Raw genomic sequence first — 24,506 nt, 5'->3', positions numbered from 1 at the left:
GTCCACACTAGAAACTTTCCAATCTGTGATTGGGTCGTTAGGGTTCGTTCTACATGACTGATTGGAGACGGGGGATTACAGACCGTCTTTTTGTAATTCGGGTCATGTTTAAAATTTTTGGCAAATATACATATTTGCATATGGGTCAGTCAATATACTCATTATTACACACTACAACTACCATACGTGAGGCTGAAAAACTAATTCAAGTTTCTGGGACCTTTTTTTCCCCTGTGTGTGTGTGTGTGTCTGTGTTTGTGTATGCATGCAAACATTTATGCATCCATGTGTGTTCTTTTGTGTATGTATATATGCCATTGTACCTCTCATGTCTGTTTACACATCCGCTCACATACCTGTTTTTTCATTGTATGTGTGTATGTGTTTGTGTGAAGGAGAGGTCTGCAGCCAGGGGGATGACATGCATGTGTCCAGGCTGTTGACATCGTTGAGGATTTTAAGACTGATAGGCTGCCAGCTCTCAAGCCATGATGGACATACTGGTAACCATTTTCCTTTTTCTGCTCTTGTTTTGGTAGCACGCTGCTGAATTATTTATTTATTGTTTGTTTTGGTGGGGTGATGTGATCCTGTTTGCTGTGTAAGGTGGTTCTGTAGGGTTTTGAATGAACTAACTCGTTGGCTTGTGTCAGATGTGGTTTCCTGAACGTCTTTCCAAGCCATTCACACAAATGTGGCTCCACATGTGACCAGAACGGTTGAACCTGTTGACCCCCGACCAGTTCTTTACCGGCCAATCTCACACTCGCTCTCGAACGTAACACACACACAAATACACACGTACACACTAACGCTGAATATTACAGCTTAACCACATGCATCCTGACTCTGCACGCAGCTTCTGTTTGTCTTGGTCTGTTTGTTTTGGAATTAAATGTGGCACCATAGAATGACAGCTGCCACTTTTGTTTTTAGATTTGATTGATGGCTATGTTTTCTGTGTTTCTAATCTATCTGTCTATTTACCTATAATATTTGTCTTTTGTGTAGTTGTAGACCCTGATGAAAGCCCCAACCAAGCCCCCGCAGTCAGCCTCTAGTTGGGCTGAGAGGGGTCAGGGGTCAGCCAGGGTCAGTTGGTGTATCTCGTGGCGGGGGATGGCGACTCTGCATCACGCCCCAGCCCACAGCCTTGTTCTTTGTTTATCCCTGCATCGCTCCTTCTTGTGCACTTTTTTTTCTCTCAACATTCTCCGTCCCACTTCCTTTTCTTGCTCTTTTTGACTGTGACTGTCTGCTGTGTTCAACCTTAATCACGTTGAAAGAAAGCAAGATATAAGGAAATCAGGATAAAGTTCAGTGTGTATGATGTCGGCTAGTGAAGCAGCTTTAATAAAAGAAAAATACAAAATTTATCAATGCTTGCAGTGTAAAATAGACATTGAAATACTGTGTGTGTGTGATTACATGAAGGGGTCCTAGAATAGTCACATGATGCATGGTCACTCAGTCATGGCATCTGGAGGAAGTTAAAAGAAGGGGGGAGTTTCAGACAGGCATGGGGATGGTGGCTCAGCGCCTGCTCTGGAATTCCCTGGCAGGCGAGTGTCATTCTGCATTAGCGTCTTCCTGGCCAGACACACGCGCCTCGCCAGCTCCATCCACTGCAGCCACAGGATTACATATACACTCTGACATCGTGGAGTCTCCCTGCTGCCTCTCTTACTTCACTCACTCCGTTCCTTTATCAGCTCTCTGGGAAGAGTCCTCCTGACTGGGGCAGCGTCACGGTCGGCCATGTTGGACTGGGCCGCAGTGAGGGGTATCTGTTTGAGGGGAGGGAATTTTTTCCCCCTGTTTTGCTTGGTTGCAGAGCAGTTGGTGTGGTTTAGGGTGTGTGTGTGATAGACTGCTGTGTAAGATCCTGTTTGTGACTGAGTGAAAATAACTTTTGGAGACCAGAAGGAGGCATTATAAAAAGTTGTAGGCCCTCATCACCTCATCACCTGACCATCGCAGCTTAGAGCATGGACTGTCTGTTTATTGAACTTTGGACATATTTATGCTGATATAATAATACTTATTATTTTTGTAATAATTGTTTATGACTATTTTTTTTTATTTGCTTTACCAAGCATATGTTCTAAAAGCAGGGGAATTTTTTTCAAGAACACTAGAACACCGATACTTAGTAAAGCTGCATTATGTCTGCCCTTTGAGCAACAATCTGCTCAGGAAATGACTTGGCATCTCGGAGGGGAAGGTGATTGTCACGGGAGGTTCCCCATATGGATTTCTTCTCTTTAACATTATGTGCTTCCTGTCTTGGTTCATGTTTTGTTTCTCAGTGGCTGTTGAGACACTTTGTAGCATGTTTTTTGAGCCATATCTCTTTGTAGACCTGTTTGTTGAATGTAAATCCATTATGTTCATTTCTTTTTGTCTGATTAATCCATGATTTCCGTAATTGTGACCTTTACCCTTATAGCTACTCTCATAAATGAATCTGTGTAAAACACGACAGGTGGTATAGCCCTCATATCTGCTGATTATGCTTTAACAATGTATATAAAATCTATGACTGATCACTATGATGATAAATGTCCTTGTATACGTAGGTTTAGAATGATATTCAAATCTATGTGTGATGTTCACACTGAGATATTTGCTGCTGGGTATTGGCAGCTTCTCCATAAAACAAGATATTTCCAAAAATCAACATCGAAACCAATCTGGCCATGGCAATCAATTGCTGGTTCAGTTATGATCAGTAGCGATAATGTAGTATAATTAAAGTAATATAAGGTAACACAGTACCATGGCTGTTTATTGTGGATTTGTTAAGGACGGTCCAGTAAGTAGTGTGTGGTAAGGGTGGGTGTTAAAACCTAAACTTTTATGATTGCATTCTTCAATTTTTTGACGTCACAAAAACCCTGATGTGCTTATTCAGATGATGTGTTCAAAAACGCTGAGAACCATGTGTCACATGATTCACGCAGCAAGCGCTTTGCTTTGCATGTATATCGTCATGTATATGGTCATGTATATCGGCCCGTCTCCGTCTTTTATGTAGGGTCTGGCTCTGGCTGTGAAGACGTTTGCACAGGAAGTAAACAGAATGCAGCTGCATTAACGTGATGTTTTAATGGTCCACAATTTGAGTCTGACTTGTTTAGAGCGCTCCTTGGTGTCTTCGTGGTGTGCTGCAGCCTCTGGGGCCTTCTAGAAAAGCTTTGTTTATCCTGACAGATCACATGACACCAAGATTGCACACAGGTGGACTGCATTTCACTAATTATGTTACTTTTGAAGAAAATTGGCAGGCACAGAACCTTTTAGGGGCTTCATAGCACAGGGGGTGAATACATATGCACATGACCATTTTCAGTTTGTTATTTTTCTCATTTCACCACACCAACGTAGGCTATTTTTTGAAGATCAATCAAATAAAACAAGATTCAATTACAGGTTGGAATGTAGCAAAATCGGTCAAAAGCCAAGGGGGTGAATACTTTTTATAGGCACTGTATAGTGGGAGAATGACCAAGCACCAGGGACTATCATCCACAACTTTTACCTACGTTAAAGTCGAGACTGTACCATGAGCCATAACTCAAAACAAGAATTTTGGCGGGGGTTGTTTCGTTGAAGGCCTCCCTGTGGCCATCGATCAGGCACACACACACACACACACTCACACACACAGTGCGTTGGATTGAGAGCCTTCAGCATACAGGCCACCAGGGTTTCACCTACAAAATTTTCACGTCAGTGCTATTATTGTGCCATTACTATTGAGTTATTTTATTTATTTATTTATTTTTTGACGCCACACTTGTTTGCTGCCTTTAATTGCTCTACTCCACTCTGCTGTTTACCCCCCTTCGCTCCCTCTACCTTTTCCTCTGCCTTCTGTTCTTTACACTCTTACAGCGTCTCTTCCTCTCTTAGACAATGTTCTCTCTCTCTCTTACACCACAAGCTTTCTTCATTTCAGTCTTTCCAAACTGTTTCAGTGAATTTCTTTTTAGTCAGGATGAAGGGTGGAGTACTTTCTGAGCACTTTTGTTTCACTTTTTTTTTTTTTTATTTCAGTTAATTAGGTAGCACCAGCACTACAGGTTGTGGGTGTAAATGTGGAGTGATAAAGATGAAAAGGCCATGCTGGGTCACTGTGCCAATTTTAAATGAAATACAATGCTGTTCAATTAATACCAAGTTTTGCTTTTAAATTTACGATCCAGCAATGTTTTTAAATCCAACTATTCCACTTCTGAAAGAGTATATGTTTATACTTCAAATTATACTGGCTAATTGCTAAACCGTGATCATGATTTTCATGCCTTTATTATGGCTGTATTGTCCATGATTTCTGTTTTAGTTCTGTAAAATGTTATTTGTACGTCTCATGTTTTAAACTCATGCACACACACTTTTACTCTTTTACTTTTAGTAATTCAGCAGGTGTTAGCTGGAACACTGTTCATTTTAAATCGAAATTTTAGTTCCTTGGTTTTTGGCTCCCTGATTTAATGGTCCGTTGTCAACGGGAGTGCTGACAGACGTCTGCAGTTTCCCCCTGTCCAGTGTCTCTGACAAATTTTTGAACTGAGCAAGAACTCACCTGGGTGCTGAAGAGCCCTTCTGTAGGTTTCGCCGCCCGGAGGCCGGGTAGGGTCAGGCAAGGATATTAACCCTGAGTACTGCAGATGGAAACTGATTACTACGTCATCTGGAACGTCATGTTTTCAAAAAATTGACTGAGTGAGACTAAACTGGCATGTGCTTTCTCTCCAAATCACATTCTGCTGTGGCACTGTTCAAATAACTCAAGACATATTGTTGAACCCTTCTTTTATATATTCTGACTCCACCGTTGTTCTAAAACCTGATGAAAGGAAGCTGTTCTGCGTAAGCACGTGAGGTAACCGAGTGTGTAAATGTAAACACTCGCTTGCAGTTCTCTCCCATGCACATGCCTGAAAGTCAGGACCTGAACTTGGCTATTTTTTCTGTTTGAAGGTTCCCACCGGAACATCTCTCACTGGCAGCAGGGCGTGTCTGGGAAAGACCCGCGGGGGCGGAGCCGCGATCCGACCCCTGAGAGAAAACGCAATAATACTCAATTACTGCATTTATTTACGTAGGACATGCCCTCAGCCGGCAGGGTGACTTGCCCAGACCCCTGATGTTACGTCATGTTCGGGCCCTGCATGCGAACGTGTGTGTGTGTGTGTGTGTGTGTGTGTGTTAGATTGTAGCTGGCAGTCAGTGTGGTATAACTTTGTTCTGAGTGCTTCCCTGTTGAACACTGAAGAGGAGGATGGATGAGTAGCTGTTTTTTATTATTATTATTATTTTATTTAATTCTTTCCATCAACCAGTGAAGAGAAAGTTTGAGGAGGCCTGTGAGTAGCTTTGTTTCAGGTACGATGTTATTACTGAAATCTTTTTAGAGGTGTGCGTGTGTTTGTGTTTGGTGAGATGAGAACTGAGATCCATCAGTGCATTTAGGGCCCTATGACAAACATTTTATTTTTCCTAAATTCCTAAAATTTCCTAAATTTTTCCCATTTTAGATGTTCTGAATTCCACGTTTTCCATTATAAACGTGTTTATTCACTTAAAAACTGTGCGATTTATGGAGTGGATGGGGATAAAAGAACAAATGCAATATGACAAATTGCATTTAATCACTGTTCAACAAACTGCTTGGGCTGCTGCTTTTTACTGCTTAATAAAATCACGCTTTGAATCAGCTGATGAGTTTGCATGGAAATGAACAAGCAAGTAGTACGGATTTGACACTGACAACCCTTTTCGCCATAGCTGACCGCTAAGGATGCGTTGGTGTGTGCCAATGTCCCGCCTCAACCAGAAACACGGTTAGTGGGCTGCAGCGGCCAGAAATGCGAATTTTATGCTATTTGTTGGATTCCATGATTCTCGTTTTCCATATCACGGAAATCGTAGGGCTCTATAGTCCTCCTAAGCATATGAAATTGCCATTTCCTTGCTTAAGATGTGATGGTGGTGGCTGATCAAATGGCCTGATTATTAATAGTCTTCTCAGCTGCATGAGAAGGGTACATAAGACAAACAGGACTGCTAGAAAACCCCTGACAGCTGTAGGTGAAAGTGTCGCAGTGAACTCAAATGATTGAGCCCTCTGTCAGAGGTCATGACCCTTAAGGTCTTCCCCTCCGTATTCCACCAGAATGGTTGGCAGTGACTGCTGGGCCAGGCCTCCACTGCCTCACCACAGCAACTTATGAAGGATGAGTATGAAGACACATCTTCAGGGGCTACTTTCTTAGAACCTTAGAACCTATAATCGCCCTAATAAAATCAATATATGGATATATGTAGTCAAAAGTTTGGAAACATCTAGTATTGTAGAATAAAACTGAAGGCTGTGAAAGAAAACGTCTAGTTATGTAGTAAATAAAATTGCTATTGACGAATTTCTTGAGAAACTTGCCTGTCTGTGATATCACGATCATGAGGAATGTCAGCTAGATCACAACAGGGTTGTGAGGAGAACATTTTGTCCGATTGCTCTTCTCCTACCAGTGACTGTTCGGGGAATTTTAAAGCTTTCGATTCAGTACGGCAGTCAGAAGTGTTTCCTAATAGCAGGACTCTTTAGACACTTTGTTTCCAAAGTGTGTTTGTGTCTCCCACACTCCAGATATATACTGTGGCAGTAGTTCATGTGCCATCAGCCACGACCCAGGCCTGCTGCCAACACAGCTCTGACCCGAGAAAGGCAAAAAGATGTGCTCTCTCATGTGAAAATGTTATCAGTAGGCTTTTATCTTTATATCTTATTAGATTTGAGGTCCATCTTGGGTCTGACTTCAAGCCGGCAGGGCATATTATCCCGCTGAAATATAGCACTACCATCAGGGAATACCTTTACTATAAAGCAATGTTGGAGATCAGTCTTTAGGTGGGTGGTTCATCTAGGTTTTCCACACAGACATGGCTTGAGCGTCACTAGATCTCTGCCCGATTGTCTTGTTCCCATGGTGCACCCTGCTCCCATATCTTCCACATGAAAAACGATATCCATCAGAATAGGCACACCCTTGGTGATGGACAGGGTCTGCATGGGAACAAGAAGATTAAGTTTGTCACTCAAATTGCCATGCAGAGGACATATTTGGAAATGAAACTGACTTTTGCCCTTGTTTGTTTTGATTTTTGAGGACCTCGGGCTTCTTGCAGTCCAGTGGAACATGCCAAATATTGTGCCAGTTACACATTTCTGTAAAATCTGGACATTTCAGCAGGACAAATAATCAATTGAAATACATTTTCTTCCCCCTAGAAAATTGCCACTTGGAAACCGTACCATGTACCCTTTGCTCTGAGTGGGGCTGAGAATCGCGCACCCATTTTCTGTAAGAGGAGGCGCTTTTCTTCATCCGCTAAGCTGCTCCACATCAATGGTGGCTTGCCAAAGGTACCTTCTGATCAGCAGCGAGTGAGAGGAAGACTGGGCAGCTGACTCATCCGGTTTTAACACACAGCCCACGCTGCTTACAACATTGCTGCAGTTTCCACATTTCCTCTTTAGCCCGGCCGCTCTTTTCTTCTCTCTCGCTCTCTTTCTCTCTTCCACCTCATCTGTTCTCCCCCTTCTGCGTTAAAGGAGGCAGGTAAAAAAAGACGGACACCCACAACACAGTTCACGTCCCAACGAGGACTCAGCCATGGTGCTGTGACATGTCCCAGAGTTAGTGCTAAAACTTTTCCGGTTCATGGAGAAGGAGAGACACATGAGGGGAGCAGCACCAGAGATGAAGGTTTCCCAGTCCTCCGGCATGCACAGGGTGAGTGCGGGGGTCTGGCGGTCCGGCCGAGAGCGTGTAGGAGATGCAGCGATCGTGGGCAAAGCCATTTCCCTTAAAAGGGCAAGAGACAACCACATATTTGGACCAAATAGTTGCTCTACAATGCATTCTATTAAAAACCCTCAATCCCTGGGTGTGTGTGTATAAGACACACAAGAGAGGGGAGGTGTGTGTGAAAATGAGGACGTATGTTTGCGTTTCCGACATTTCTGAAGGATTGATGAGATCTTAGCAAGGGCATATTGTATGTGTGTGTGTGTTAAAAATGGAAAATTATGTTTTTTTGTGTGTTATTGGAATAACAGACTGGAATATTTTGTTGTGCATGTGTATGGGGAGGGGGGCAGAGATGCCACCGTGTATTTTGCCGACTTGTTCCCACTTGTCGGTGTCCTGTGTCGAGAACACAACCTTTTTTAAGACTTTGTTTCCCAAACCGCAGGTCGCTGCCAGGCTTACGGTGCGCTCTGAGGTGAGATTTTGTAGTTGTGGTGGGAAAATTCTGAAGGCCTCTCATATTTGCTGACATTTGGGGTCTGTGTTTGTTTATTTTAATCGTTCATTAAAAGAGGCACGTATTAAGCTGCTGGTACAGAGTAGGGCCGTGGGGTCTGAGCGTCCTCACTACAGCCCCTCATGCCTGGAGCTTTGGGCCTGGCAATCCCGTGCAGGCCACTGCAGGCTAGGCCAGGAAAGGGACAGATGTGCAGCTAATAACTTAACCAGATTTGAAACAGGTTGTGGGAAGTCCCAGATACTCCAGCTGCCCCAGCAACAGAATGAAAAGGGATGTGAATGTTGGCGCTTCTCTCCAGGGATTGTGATTGGCCCGGGACGTTGCTTGAGTTTGAAGGAGGCTGGAGCAATGGCTTCACCAAGAAATGGCAGCTTAATTACAAGTGTGCTTCTTGGTAATGAAATCCCATGAATATTAATTAGGGGTGTAATTGTTCAGCATTATGGGTGCAACAGGACTACTAATTAATGGCTCGGTTAAATAAGTAAAATAGTCACCCGAACCTAAATATGCCACTGGAAATACAGTCATTTTGTCTTTCTGTGTACTGGGCTGTGTATAGCTAAGATGGTTATGTTTGTCTTTTTGACTTTGACCTCTAATACACTGGGATGTCAGCTGACATCAAATTGTCCACTGTTGTCATCTCTGGACCACGGTCACGCCTAGTGCTGCACGATTAATCTAATCGTAATCGCGATGTCAGTCTGTGCGATTAAATGAACGCAAAAAGCTGTGATTTAAATGATTAGTACATGGATTGGATCGGCAACATATCCGATCCATTCTCTCATTCTCTCAAAGTTTGCGAGTCTCACTTCAGTCGGATGTGACGTATTTGGTCACATGACTTTCGATTCGGAGACATATGGTTAGACGCCGCATGACGCGCTACATCGTACGTCAACGTCGCCGCCATATTGCGAGAGGCTCTGCTGTGGCGTGAAGCATATACATGTCTATGGAAAGAAGTGCATAAAAATGCCTCACTCTTGTGCTGCTTGGGGCTGTACAAACCGCTGTATGCTCCAAACCAGGGATTACATTTCATAGGTAAGGCTGGACAATTGTTTTTAATATATTTGGCCATTACAAAATCCCCGTTTTATAAGTCTTAACCTTAGCTAAGATAGGCTAAGCTAGCGAAGCTATGCATTCCTGTGTTTAAGTCAGCCTCCAAACAACGTTTTGGCTAAACGTAGGCATTAACTATTTAGATTGTTCTTAGCTGTTTAGTTAACTTTTCTCAAACTTTGAAGGTTTCCTAAAGAAATTCACCTCAGTTTACAAATCTTAACCTTAGCTAAGCTAGCAAAGCTATGCATCCCTGAGTTCAAGTCAGCCTCCAAACAACGTTTTGGTTAAACGTAAGAACTATAATATGGGATTACCTTACCAGGGTTTGTCGTTTGACAGTAATGTAAAAGAGTTTTTTGTGATTTATTTAATTTTGTAGAATATTGTATTTTGAAAGCACTGGGCATTTCAGGTTATAAGTAGTTTGTATGTTTATCATATCGCAATCGCATATCGCAATATTGATCTCAATAATCGCAATATGTCTTTTTCCCCAAATCGTGCAGCCCTAGTCACGACTAAGACAAACGTGCAGATAGAATAACAATGTTTTGTTTGAAGAATTCTTTTTGGCAAATTAGTGGATGCAAAATTTAAAATCACTTTCTGAATAAAATGGATGTGATTAATGTTATTATTATACATATTAAGAATTAATAAGTAATTTATTCATGTGAATAGAGATGTAATTATTTACATGTATTATGTACATGTATGTTAACTGTGGAAAAAAAAAATTGGTTTGTTCCAGAAATGCACCACCCCAATGACAGAAACATTGTGGACATTTGAATTGCAAAATCCGTTACAGTCCTAATATTAATTGTATAAAAATGATTATTAAATTGATTTTGTAATAATTGTTTATAACAAAGGGCCACAGAACACACATGTCATGGCCTCCAAGGATGTGAGTTCGAATCCCAGACCCATGTCCATGTGGGCCGGAGTCAAATCCTGCTGCCTGCATTCATCATGAGCTTCAGATTTCTGATCCTGATTGCGTAAGAGTAATCACACAGATTAATACTCAAATGAACTCTTAATTGCTTAAAAGCCCTGTGGCAGCAGGACTGGGATAGCTTTGAAATTCCTGCAGGAACAAGCCACGGCCTGTTGTCTCCTGGGGCCCAGCCCTGAACTCCCTCACGGCTCTGAGGAGCTTTGGGTGGTGAAAGTTGGCTCCAGTCTTCCCCTGCTGGCTGGCCAGATACCGGTGTTGCTGATCGCTGCAGCCAGGCTAGGCCCGGCCAGAGGTTGCCATGACTTGACTAAATGGCTCAGTAACAGGATTGAGGATCTAAGTAATGAGATTAGCTCAGATCACCTCTACACCATTAGATCCACTGCGGCCGGGTGATAAACCCTAGAGTGTGTGCGTGGATTGGGGCGTGTGGCCATTTACATACTTAGACATGCCGATACATGTTAATGCTGAAGCCACCAACCAAATGTGTACAGATTTTCCCAAAACCCTGGAACCGAAGCACACAGTACCACACCTCAGCTCTTGTTCCTCTCCAACGGAACTGTTGGAAGAGTTCTGTGCTCCGCCGAAACTTGATTTCTTTTTCTCTCAAGTGTCAAGGGAGGGGCTTGTCTTATGTAAGGTCATCACATGCCCTGCTGTGTTATGCCATGGCACAGGCAGGAGTCTAGCCCGGAACACTGATGTTGACATGGGTGACCGTACCCAGGATTTATTCATTTATTATTGTGAAATTAATTTTGCACTGACATATTCATTCAGTAAATCAGGCACTATGTGTTCATAAATATTTGGGCTTTTGAGGAAGAACTTGGCTATTCAAAGAATGAGTCCACAATGTAGAGAGTTTAGCGACAAAGGCAAAACGGCCACAGCCATAGCCAAGTTGATCCCCACAAGATGATAAAAAAGCAAACTTTGGAGGCTGACATGCTGTGGGGGGCAGCTGCGGGGGACATCGGTGTCCCACGGCGTGACATGACAGTGGCTGGGGGATGGCACAAGGGGAGGATTTGCTTGTGTTTGCTTTGACAGAGTGTTTTGGCCGTGTTGCCGGCCCTTCGGCTCCCCACACAAACCTACTCACCCTGTAGCAGAAAATAGACTCCACAAAGATGGAAAACAAAGAAAGGAAGAGGCGTTAGGCTGGACTAGATAGTTGCCGGTTTGTGGAAGCCTAAAAATAGCGGCTGCTGCTCCCTCCGGGCCCTGGGGCATGGGGGGGGGGTCTGGAGTCAGAAGTCAGGGAAAGGTCGGCAATTGCCAGATTTACTTTGAAAATTCAGGAGATTAAAATGGCACCCCTTATTAAGTCCCTGCTGCCCCTTTTGACAGCTGTGGGTAAGAATGTAGGGGAGGGGAGAAGGTGTGAGAGACAGAGTGTGTGTGTGTGTGTGTGTGTGTGTGTGTTGGGGGGGGTAGGAGCAAGAGAAGAGGATGTTTAGTGAATGCAGTTGGCCACTCATTGCTGCCTCAAGGAGTGGGAAGGAAGAAGGACCGAGGACCCTATTTTTGTGGCACTACGTGATACGTAGCACATGGAGAGTGGTTGCTAATGCTAAGTCAAGCTTGTCTTCAGGATTTCCTGAAATAGAGAAATTTAGAGACAAGATACTGCTTGCTAGGTATTTGTATCTTGAAGAGGAGGAACTAACTATCCACCCAGGCCTTTTGTTTGAATTTCATCATTTCTGTCACGCAGAAGATTAACTTGAATGTTGTTTTTCTCATTCTGGGCGATTTAACCCCCTCCTGTCAATACAGTGCAAGGTCCCGTATCCTCCATTCGTTGTTCATTTCTCTCCATTTTCTTAGCTTGTAATACACATTGTATATGGGGATGTCAGAGAATGTTACAAACCAAACATGATGATTAAATATCAGAACTTTAAGTTAAATTATTCTAAATTATTATTAGACCACAGGTTAAAACCCCACTTTCTACCATTGTGTCCCTAAGCAACACACTGAACCCTGAGTTGCTCCTGGGGGACTGTCCTTGTAATAACAGTCTCTCTGGATGAGGGCATCTGCTGAATGCCATATATGCACAAAAGTGACTACCACCACTCACATTTTTATAAATATTTTATTATATTTCTCTTTGGGACAAAAACGAAGATATGAAAGCAAAAGTCTGCATTTAATCCAGCCCCCTTTAGTGAGCACCTCAGTGGGCGCCTTGACGATTTGGGATTCAAACCGGCAACCTCAAAATAACTAAACACACAGCCATTAATGTGTGAACTGCTGGCCGCAAAAGTGAGTACACCCCTATGTGAAAATGTCCATATTGTCTATGTTTTCCAGCAGTGCCTTAAATCTCTCGGACAATCTCTTGGGAGTGGGTGGATGTTCAAGACATTTTGCTCCCTCACCTTTCATTTGAGGTTGTCCCACAGATGCTCAATGGGGTTTAGTTCAGGTGATGCGCTTGGCCAGTACAGCACCTTGACCCCCAGTTTCTTCAGCAAGGAGGTGTGTTTGGAGTCGTTATCATGTTACAATACTGCCCTGCAGCCCAGTTTCTGAAGGGAGGGGATCACGCTCTGCTCACAGCACAAACTTGACACAGCACGCATATGAACCAAATGAGTTGGTTATTTGGTCTCATCAGACCACAGGACATGGCTCCAGCAAAACATGCCCTTGGTCTGCTTGTCTTCAGGAAACTGTTTGCTTTCTTGTGGCTTTATTTTGGGACAGGTGATGGACACACATAATGAACAGCTACAATTGAATTTCCCTTTTCATTGGGTTGTAAGGGTTTTGCTGTTAACCTGTTCAGAGAATTACAGATGGTATTCTTGTATCCCGGGTATGTCGAGGCACCAGGCTGTCCTTGTTGACATGTGACCGATGGACACCCCTTGACATGAGCGAGGGGGGAAACTTTCTTTTAAATTCAACAGAAATTCAGTTACTACCACAACAAAACACTGGAGGATTTACATTATATTTGTGACTTCCCTTTTTTCGATATCTCTTCCAAGAGACCATGACAATGTGTGAAAGTTCTGCAGTGTTGTCGTGATTGGCTGTAAACTTTTGAGACATATGATTGGCTACTTTTTGAAGAAAAAAAAACATTGTGCGTTGTGCATTGAGCGGCATCATGGAAATCTCAAAATTCCTCAAATAAATGTAAGGGTATTCACAAATGTATAAGCTGGTTTGTAAATGCAGGTTTATTGGTTTGTGAATAAATGTAACTGCGCTGGCATTTGTGAGTTGAGAAATGCATTTGTGAATTATATTTGTGTCATGAATTATATTTGTGAATCTGTCAGGATTGCCTGCAGCTGGGCTCCACACCTGACTCCAATCCTGACGCCCCATAAATGGCGGATGTTTCCGCCCCTTCTAGATCTCCGGCATTTTCGTGAACTTGACATTGTAACCGTGTAGGTGTTCATAATTTCAGTTCTGGCAATTCTGTCACGACTACGGGCTTACGGGGGAAGGATGCGCAGAGGTCTGACATGCTGGGAAGGGTTTTATTATTATTGAATAAACAATAAACACAAATAAAGACGGGCGCGGTGGCCGAAAACGATTTAACTTAAACAAAGAACACAAACTAATGTAAACAAACCTGTAGGCGTGTGGCGATTGCCAGAACTGAAATTACGAACCCCTACACGGTTACAATGTCAAGTTCATGAAAATGCCGGAGATCTAGAAGGGGCGGAAACATCCGGCATTTATGGGGCGTCAGGATTGGAGTCAGGTGTGGAGCCCAGCTGCAGGCAATCCTGACAGAATCTTACATTTGTTACATTGTTTGTGAATTTTGAAACTAAATGATCACCACATAAAGGGGTTTAACCTGTCCTCTTAAACCACTGTTAAACTGCTGGCCACTGTGCTGCAGTTCAGTTTCAGGGTGTGACCATCATTCTATCACCTTGACCATCTTTATACGGAGCAAGAATTTTTTTCAGGTCTTCACAGAGGCATAAGGTGCCATGTTGAAGTACAAAAAGAGCAACAACACCACGTTGCTCCCCATTCTCACCTAACCAGTCACATGTTACCAGGGAGAGGAAACATTTTTACTTGCACACACCTTTGTTGCAAGAAGATTTGACATTAATGGCTGTGTGCTTCGTTATTTTGTACACTGACTTCTTTACATTGTAGCAAAGTGTCATATCTTCAGTGTTGTCCCAAATTTATAATAAGGGGTATACTAGGGCTGCATTGTATAAATGTTACGCCATCTAAACTTGGACAAAGGGAGAGATTTTGATTATATCGGCCTATCCGCTCTTTGCACATCACCTGTGCAAAACCTACTTGGTTTTGCACCTACTTCCACGGATGCTTAAAAAGTCCTAAATTCGTGTTTCCATAAAATAAGGCCTTAATTACTCGTAAAATTACTATAAAATCCTCCGGGATTTTGAAGTGCAGTATGCGTGTCAGTGCCCAATCCGTACCACCTGCCTGTTTGGTTCCGCGCTGTGATTGGCAACTGGCAGCACGCATGGAAATGACCAGGGCTGGTCCTAGCCTGTTTGGTGCCCTTCGGGTAAAAAAAAATAATATTTAAAAAATCTTGGAATCCTGGTGGGACTGCATGATAAAATATGTGTAAAGTGTAATTTAAATTTTTAAAGTGTGTTTTTTTTTTTATGTAAACTCTACAGCTGAATACAGAAAATCCTAAAATTGTGTATAATCACTTGCATCATACAAATGCACTGGTCTTATTGATGTGACATAAAAGCCCACTTTCAGTAGAATTGCCCAGATAGTGTTTTGCCTAGTATATGGTTATTCTACATGTTGATGTATCTGTAAAAAGTATATATAGAGTTAAATTAAATATAGAGTATGTGACATAAGTGAGCGGTAAACCGTCAATAGCTCTGTGAAAGTACCCTTCATAGTCCTTGATACACCAGATCAGTTTTTTGCTGTGGGGACAATGGGAGCTGCTGAATGAATTTTAGGCAGAGGGGAGTCGCGACTACAGACCGTGTTCCTCTTCATGGCAGTGATATTGTTATCTTTCGGGGGGTCTATTAACTATATAAATAATTGTATTTGCTTCTATTGCTGTGGTAAGGGCTGTTAAAGACTGACAGTTTTGAGAAAGTGGAGGGATTTTTTTAGGTAGATTAAATTTTAAATATATCCAAAACATTATAAAGGAGCTTATCATTTTTGGTTTTGTTTAAGGCTAAGGAAAGTCTGCTCATCAAGAAATATTTGCACATTTGTAATAGATATGTTATACAGGTTTCCAACTAATATTTTTAAAAACCATTCAGTGTGTGTGTGTGTGTGTGTGTGTGTGTGTGTGTGTGTGTGTGTGTGTATACTCTCTGAGAATCCCATGCATCTGAATAGAGTTCTCCTGTCCATTCAGGTCATTAAGCAACAAAAGCCTTTTGTTTTAATGCTCTCACTCAGTAATGTTGTGTGTGTGTGCGTGTGTGGGTCTGTGTTGTTTTGCTTGTGCAGAGCACACAGGCTTCTCTGCCACAGACAGCAGGGCCTGTTGTAATTGGAAGAGAATTACGGCATGGGCTTTTTAGCAAATTAAAAATAACCTCTTAAATTTGAGGCATCGCGCACAGCGATGCCGCCTCTGACAAGCGCTTATCCAGCCCCAAATAAGGGCGCTGGGCGGCACGCCCATATGTCAGATCAGCTTCTGCTTTTTTTTTGCATTGTGCAGAAATGGAGTGTGCTATGGAGTCAGTAACGGCAGTGTGCGTCATATTCACACACACATTTTTCCGGATGGGGATGTTTGCTTTGCTTTCTTTTTCCTGTCCTTTGTTTTTTTTTTCTTTTCAACTCTGTAGGTACTTTTTAAAGCTCCTTTCCCCTCACATGTCCAGTGTGACCCACGTCTCAGCGCTCCCCCTCATTCAGACTGTAGGCCCGTCCTCCTGTGTCTCTGTGTTGAGTGGCGGTTGAGGAGTTTGTGGGGGGCGGGCTCACTGGTTCTCTTTCATCTCATCCGTTGGTTTCAGAAAAGGGCTGCATTCTTTCTTCCACTGTCTTTGTCTTTCACACACAGACTCGCAGACACTCAGCCTGTATTCTTGGGCCAGCGAGACTTCAGATTATGGCGTTTTTTTTGTTATGAAGTGACCTTGGCGTCTAGTCCACATCACAGCACAGGGCGTGGAGTTCAACAGAAATGTGTCTACAGCAAGTTGGTGTCATATTCTTGTCTCATCTAAGTGTGTCTGTGTTGTGTGACTAACGGAAATACCATTGCTGATTTATATGATGATTATTTCATGTATGGTGTAAATGTGTTCTTTTTTTCTACGTCGGTTTCTCCAGCGGTTTTACTTTTGATCTTCATAAACAAAACAAAAAAACGGTCAAATGTATCAGCAGATAACAGGAAATAAGTGCGAAATTTGATGTTTAAACACATCCACAATCCAGAGAGTTTTCTTGTGTTTTTATAACAAGATATAAGACTTTTTCACTTCAGAATACATTTGAAGAAGTGTTTTCATGACAAATGCTGGTAGATGATTGTGTTTTGATTAATTTTGAAAGATGGTGGTTTGTCTTATTTTCTGGCCCTTATTACATAAAGGAGAAACTGGAGGTCCTCATATCAGGAACCGACTGTAGATGGAGGCATGTGTGTTTTAACATGGTGTGTTTGTGTGTTAGTACACAGGCCCTGTCTCGGCAGACCGAGAGTCTCCGATGGCTCGGAGCGAGACGTCCCCAAGCCGGACACAGGGCTCCGGCCAGCGGCCCAATGCTTGCTGCTTCTGCTGGTGCTGCTGCTGTAGCTGCTCATGGTAGGACCCCATCCTCTTCTCCATCCCACACATTACAACACTTTATACAGAAGTGATGTCCCTCTCACATCACTTCCTCATAGCAAAATTTTTGCCTGCGGTCTTCTGTTGTTTGTCTCGGGTCACCATTTCCCTGGGTTTTAGTGATTGGCGTATCCCAGTCTCTCATTTCAAAACAAGTTTGTGTGTGTGTGTGTCTCTGTCTGTCTGTCTGTCTGTCTGTCAAATATCCTCACAAAATAGTGGCACAGGAAGAACTAATAAAATTGATGACATTTAGCTGGCACTACATTTAGTGTTAAAATCCCAGGTTCAAATCCCACTTACTACCATTGTGTCCCTGAGCAAGACACTTAACCCTAAGTTGCTCCAGGGGAGGACTGTCCCTGTAACTACTGATTTTAAGTCACTCTGGATAAGGGTGTCTGATAAATGCTTACAATCAGTAGTTACAGGGACAGTCCCCCTGGAGCATTTTAGGGTTAAGCGTCTTGCTCAGGGACACAATGTAAGTGGGATTCGAACCCGGGTCTTCTGGTTCATAGGCGAGTGTGTTACCCACTAGGCTACTTACACCCTGTAACTAAGACTAAGATGTAAGTGCAGAGAGTGAAGTATGTTATGGATTTTTATTTTATTTAAACTGAACTGACAGACATACACTGGTGTAGTTGAACTAAGCACATGCCATGTGTAACAGTACGGCTGCAGCAGCTCATCTACTGCACAGGAAATCAAACGTCTTATGCAGAGACCTGTGCGAAGCCCCTAATATCAGATACACTGAGCGGCAAGCTGTAGTTATCTTCACACAGGATGCACTAGGTGGCATGTGGACACGCAAGGAGGAGACACAGCACCACATTGGTCTGTCTGCGGCGTCAGTAGATGCAGTTCCGACCACAGTGGAGTTGACATTTATTCTAAGCGTCAGCCTCAACTTCCTCCGTGGCTTCTGTGTAGTCAGTGTTGCATCTGCCCACACTGCATGGTCAGACCATGTGAGAGAGAGAGAGAGAGAGGGAGAGAGGGAGAGAAAGAGAGTAAGAGACATGTCACATACATTCTTGCCAGTTTATGAATGAGTTGTGTGATTCTGACATTTAGTTGTGTTTCTAGAACTGTATATGTGTGTGTGTGTGTGTGTGTGTGTGTGTGGGTGAGAGAGAGAGAGAGAGAGAGAGAGAATGTGAGTGAGAGAAAGATACATGGCCAGTCCCATTAGGAACAGGCACTACTGTTATTTCTCAATGCCATTTTACCACCTTCCAGTCTTACTGTTAGGAATGAAGATGAGAACCGCACCAGGAAAAAGTCCGGGGAGACCAAGCTGGAGACCATATCAAACTGTGAAGCTTGGTGAGATGCTAGACAAACACGCACGCACCGGCTTGTTTATACTGGGTGGCCTAAAATAATATTTATTTTTTTATTCATAATTATTATTATTATGACTGTAACTATGTGAGAATACATTAACTAAGGTCAAAATTTGAATGGTAAGTGACAGTCAGAGTCTTGATATAGACCTCCCCAACCACTCCTTACAGTTAACAAATCGTTATGCAGTGAATTGTATCAGGACATGTTTATCATTCTGTAGTTTTCAAATGTAAAATCTCCAATATATAATTATAAAACAAACCACGATTATACTTTATAATCGTTCTATAAATACTCAGAATCATTATAATCACACAATATGAATGCATTTATGACCCTAGTCTATGTGCATCTCAAAGTGAATAGCTATTATATTGGCCTTTGCAAAAACTGGACTCCGCCCCATCATTCTTTATGTGTACAGTCTTGCAGCGAATGGAACATCTGTATCATCTGCGGATTCTATTTGAAGATTGAGATCAGTCTCACTTTTATTTGTACATCTGAACGAAACCAGCTCAAACACATGCACACACACACACACACACACACACACACACACACACACACACACACAAACACACGGGTCACAGAGCTGCTGCGGTAGTGTATATTTTGTAGCTATGTGGTTAAGTTGCCTGTCAGTGTGAGGTCTGTATGTGTTGTGCATTTGTGCTGAAGGTTATTTGCATTATTTCCTGTGCCACGCGTTTATCAGCATGGTTTTATGTGCTTCTTTCTCTTCTTTTCTTATTTTCATTTCAACTTTTTTTTCTTTAGGTTCTTTTACTCTAACACAGAAGTCTCATGCTGCTTGTCTTGCCTCTCCCGCTGTCTCCTCAGCACCAAACCATCAGTTGAGGAGATGAAACTATGGGCTCAGTCCTTTGACAAACTGATGAAGAACCCGGCGGGCCGCAACGTCTTCAGGGAGTTCTTACGGACTGAGTATAGCGAGGAGAACATGCTCTTCTGGCTGGCCTGTGAGGACCTCAAGAAAGAACTCAACAAGAGCGCCATTGAGGAGAAGGCCCGCATGATTTACGAGGATTACATCTCAATCCTCTCCCCCAAAGAGGTGAGACACATGTGTTTTTATCCATTTTGGAATAAGGATATGGAAATGTGGAAAAAGTGATGAGCTGTGATGCGCATTGATTCCGGATACATACATACACACAAACAATATTTGTGTGTGTGTGTGTGTGTGTGTGTGTGTGTGTGTGTTTACTTGAGGTTTTGACAAATTTATTAGATGTTTCTGCACCTTAATTGGAGTTCACTTGTGTAAAAACAATTGATTGGACATGATTTGGAAAAGCACACACTGTCTATATACAGTCCCACGGTTGACAGTTCATGTCAGAGAACAAACCAAGCATGAAAGAGATGTCTGCAGCCCTCCAAGACAACATTGTCTCGAGGCACAAAGCTTTGAAGGTCCCAATGAGTGGCCTCCATCATCCATAAATGGAAGAAGTTCAAAACCACCAGGATTTAATCAGGGAGGTCACTCAGAGCTCCAGATGTCCTCTGTGGACCGAGAAGAATCTTCCAGAAGGACAACCATTTCTGCAGCAATGCACCAAGGTGGCCTGTATGATAGTGGTGAGACTGAAGCCTCTCCTTAAAGGCACATGGCAGCCTGTGTGGAGTTTGCAACAAGGCACATAAAGGACTCTGACACTGAGAAACAAAATTCTCTGGTCTGATAAGACAAAGATTGAACTCTTTGCTGTGAAAGCCAGGCATCACGTTTGGAGGAAACTAGGCACAGCTAACCACCAGGCCAATACCATCCCTACAGTGAATCCCGGTGGTGGCACTATCATGTTGTGGGGATGTTTCTCAGCTCCAGGAACTGGGAGAAAAGTCAGGATAGAGGGAAAGATGACAGGAGCAATGTACAGAGACCTTGTCCTTGAGTGGCCCAGCTAGAGCCCAGACTTGGAGACTCCAGACTCTCTGGAGAGATGTTCTTAAAATGGCTGTGTACCAATGCTTCCCATCCAACCTGATGGAGCTGCAAAGAGAAATGGGCAGAACTGGCCATAGGTAGGAAAATGCATTTAATTTTATAAAAAGGCTGTAAAATAACAAAATGTGGGGAAACATTTTCCCTCTATCCCAGGAAAATGTGATGCACTGTGAATACTTGGATGAAAAAACATACAAATTATCAATAAACATGACTATCAACCATCAATCCTACCCATTATTTACCCACTGCTCAACTGGTTGATAAACAGAATCTTGGTCTGGACTATTATTTTCTGAACTTAAGTTCACATATGTGTAACTGTCACGGCCAACGTACCACCTCCAGCCCACCAGAGGGAGCCAGATCAGCCAGGGAGCCCGCAACCCGGAAGCAGAAGTGAGAGCGGGCAGTGCCCAGTATAAAAGTCAGGTGGCCAGGGGGGACGCTGCACGCTCTTCGTTGAATTAAACGAGCATTCTTTATATTCGCCTGATTGATCCTGCCTTTTGACCACAAACTTTGCCTATCCTCGACCTTGAGTTTGCCTGCCCCTTTTGATAATCCGTATTTGTTACCCCACCTTCCTGCCCCCCATAGCCAAGCAACGGTGTCCGCCCTGTGCCACCCATGACACCCTCCCATCCAACCCACGCTCCTGGACCATCCTCAAGCCAGTCGTCTTCCTGTTCTCCTCTGCCCTGGTCCACCCCAGCCTTATCCCCTCACCTCCTTCCCCGCTGCTCCACACGGAGCCAGAGCTCCCCCCCTACTCCCGTTCCCACTCACCTTCTTCCTCCCTCTCATAGACCAAAAGCCTCCGGTCATCCTCCCCAGCTCTTCCAATGTCCACTCCCCGTACGACAACTTGTCCCCCCCGCTCTCAGCATGTCTGCAAGTGTGTCCCCTAACTTGCACATTGACAGTAATATGTGTGAATCATGTGAAAAATATAATGTTAATAGATTTTTGTTGATGATAATAACAAATCATTCTTAATATATATAATATTTTCCACAGAAATAGACACATATTTATGTACCCTAAATTCCGTACTATAGAGTGCACCCTGTATATAGGCCACACCTGCTAATTTTTAAACGAAAAAAGACATTTTGTGAGCCGGGATTGTGTAGCAGAAGGTTAAAAAAGGCTAACGCACATGGGGGCGGGCACATTTATTTAGCACACAAACCAAATGTGCATACACATGGTTACAAGACATTAGTGCACACACATAACCTTATTTATAGGATGGGAAAGATGTGGAGTTCCCTCTCATTCCTTCGCTCTAGTGAGAGTGCCTATCCAGTGTTTGAGGTAAAAGGGGACTGCCTTAATGTTACATACATTAATGTTTGTCGAAACAGTATCATAGTTCCATTGTAGCCTGTTTGGTAATTTAATTGGTCTGATATGACGAGGTTAAAGCTAACTGGCCCATAAAAATCCATACATTAGCCACATCATTGTAAAAGCCACAGTTCTTAAAGTGTGTGAAAAAACGTAGCAGCTTATAGTCCCAAATTGATGGTACATGCCTTCACATACCCATCTCTTATTAAAATGTAGATTGTTTTTGTGGATGTGCTGAAGCTGTTGTTTGATACACATCCCACATAGCACTTCAGAGGGGAGAGCTGTACAGAAGAGCTTTGTTAATGTACATAGTATGTTATTTGTGTGTATCTCTTGGCGTTGTGGTTCACTTGAAGGTTGTGTGTATAAATCTGGAATCATATTAAACGTTAAAAATGCAGGCCCCTTCTGAGCAAACGGAGGCACAAATGCAGTTTTACTCAGCAGTCAAAGTAGAAATGTCCACAGTACGTCCTCTCTCACTTATCCACTTAGACACCTTCAGGCACTTTATCCTTTCCTGCTCTCAACCCTCTGCTGCTTTCTTGTTTCCTGGAGAGTGTGCTCATTAAGAATTAAGGCTGTGTGTATGTGGTGGTTTGTGTCCCCCTGAACTGTGTTTCTCCCAGAGACTTATAAAACATTTAAGAGATGCTGGTAGCACTGTACTAATAAAGCTCAAATAAACTTGTGGAAGGAGCAGCTACAGCGGTGTTTTTTTGTCGTATGGAGATGATGTTTTCAGATGGTTTCTATGTGCAGTATGGACTGTATACCTCTAGTTTGGGTGATGATGAGATTTTTTTTTTTTTCATCACAGTGCTGGAGTTGCGCACAAAGTCCAATCAGATTCAAATGTTTAAGTTTGTAGAAAACTACCAAAAAAAACTACCAAAGAACCTGTGTGTGTGTGCGTGCACATGTGCATGAGAGAGGGAGAGAGAGAGAGAGAGAGAGAGAGAGAGAGAATTTACTCTGGCCTCCACATGTGGCTGTTCCTAGAGAGAATCTACTCCCACCCCCTTCTCCCGTGTCTTTTTCCCTTGAGGAATGAGGATTTCATGGTATGTGCTGGGCAGTGGTGTGTGTGAGATTGCATGTGTGTGTGTAAGAGAGAGCCCCAGCGAGAGCCCCTTCTTGGCTATGTCTTTCTCATGTGACAGGGTTCAGTAGCAGATGGTCCCTCCTCTCACAAATTTGAATAGTCTTAAGGAATCACCTTCTCAGACTTAAGTGTTTTTTTTTTCCCTTGCCAAGTTCCTTGGTTCTCAAACTGTGGTACTGGTGGTACTCTAGTTGGAGAGGTATTTTTGGGTGGGCAACTTATATCGTGGATAAGGTCAGCAGACTTTCAAATCCCTCCTTTTCTACGGTTTTGATAGTGTGAAAGGTAACAGCCTGTGTGGAAGTGGTTTTGTTTTGTGCCTTTGCATGTGGTCTGCTTACTCTCCTAGCCTCTATACTCTCGGCATACAGTTGGATGTTGTCTTATTAAGGCTATCCTAGTTAGAATTCCAGGCCAGTGTGACACAAATGTACCACTATAGCCTCATATTTCTGTACCAGTTGTACAACGCCACCGCCTGCCGCTGCTTCTGTTCTCTCCAAGTCAATGAATCAGGCGCCCAGACCACCTCTAGAGTTCACTTTCAAGTGAAGTGACCACCAGATGAATCCTAGTCCCTAGCAATGAACTTACGACTTAGCAGGAAACAAACCAAAGGGTCACCACAGCCTTTTAAAGCCCATTGAGATATTCTGATTTTTTTTTTTTGTTGGCTATATAATATAAGGTTGAAAAAAGTTTGTTGTGTTGCCATCAGACACGTAAAGATTGCTTATCATTAGGATGAACGCTGAACCGTTTCTGTATCACTAATGTAGGGTTGTTTTTCTCCAAAGATTTGCAGAAATATAACGCAACGCAATCTCATATAGTCATATCACCCACCTTTACATGGAGAGACAAATGTGTTTGGTGGTAAACATTTTAAGAACCACTGATCTAAGCATAATAATTTGCTAAAAATGTATAGTAGGAAATACAAAGTGCATTGGGCATCATTCAAAAGTGTGTGTGTTTGTTTCCTTTTATGTGTGTATACTGTTAGTTGAAGAAATCTATGATAATTGGGCACAGAAACACTCACAGCATCAGTTTTTTTTGTTCACTGTTTTTTTTTATTAGGCATTGGAATAACTAGAATAACTATCACAAAGAGGACAAAATCCAGCTTTTATCTCATAGCATATTTGTAATAGCATGTTTTTTACTTAAGTGGTTTCTATTTTTAGCTGAACTGCTATGGAAACCCACCTTCTCCCTCACTTTATCACTCTCTCATTATTAACAAAGGTTAACCGGGGAAGCATAAGTCCATTGCTGTCCTGCTCTATAAATAGGTGTTGTGATGGGAGCAGGAGGTGTGCAGGAGAGTCGTCTAGACATGGCTCTCAGAGCAGCTCGACTAACCGGCTCAGAAATGAAAAATCTGCTCATTTCACGGACAGTGGAGGCGAAGTTTAAAAACTAAACACCACAACTGTGTCCATTCTTGCTTCTGCTGTTTTAAGAGCTGCAGTTGTAATGGAG

The 24,506-nt window shown here is 42.9% G+C and overlaps 1 protein-coding gene across 6 annotated transcripts in view; it reads left to right on the top strand.

Moving 5' to 3' along the window:
* The window catches only part of rgs19 (regulator of G protein signaling 19), a 39,879-nt gene that overhangs the window by 7,449 nt on the left and 7,924 nt on the right, over positions 1-24,506 (top strand). For 3 of the 6 annotated variants that reach the window (XM_028993788.1, XM_028993790.1, XM_028993789.1), the window contains exons 2-5: positions 396-503; positions 17,060-17,193; positions 18,466-18,552; positions 19,420-19,654. In XM_028993788.1, coding sequence (XP_028849621.1) covers positions 489-503; positions 17,060-17,193; positions 18,466-18,552; positions 19,420-19,654 — 471 coding nt within the window. In that variant the 5' untranslated portion in view covers positions 396-488. The remainder of the gene's footprint in view (positions 1-395; positions 504-17,059; positions 17,194-18,465; positions 18,553-19,419; positions 19,655-24,506) is intronic. The other 3 variants (XM_028993786.1, XM_028993787.1, XM_028993791.1) reach the window with 3 other exon arrangements.

The sequence above is a fragment of the Denticeps clupeoides genome, chromosome 10, assembly GCF_900700375.1.
Source record: "Denticeps clupeoides chromosome 10, fDenClu1.1, whole genome shotgun sequence".
NCBI classification, from domain to species: Eukaryota; Metazoa; Chordata; class Actinopteri; order Clupeiformes; family Denticipitidae; genus Denticeps; species Denticeps clupeoides.
This window is presented reverse-complemented; position numbering and strand designations above follow the sequence as displayed.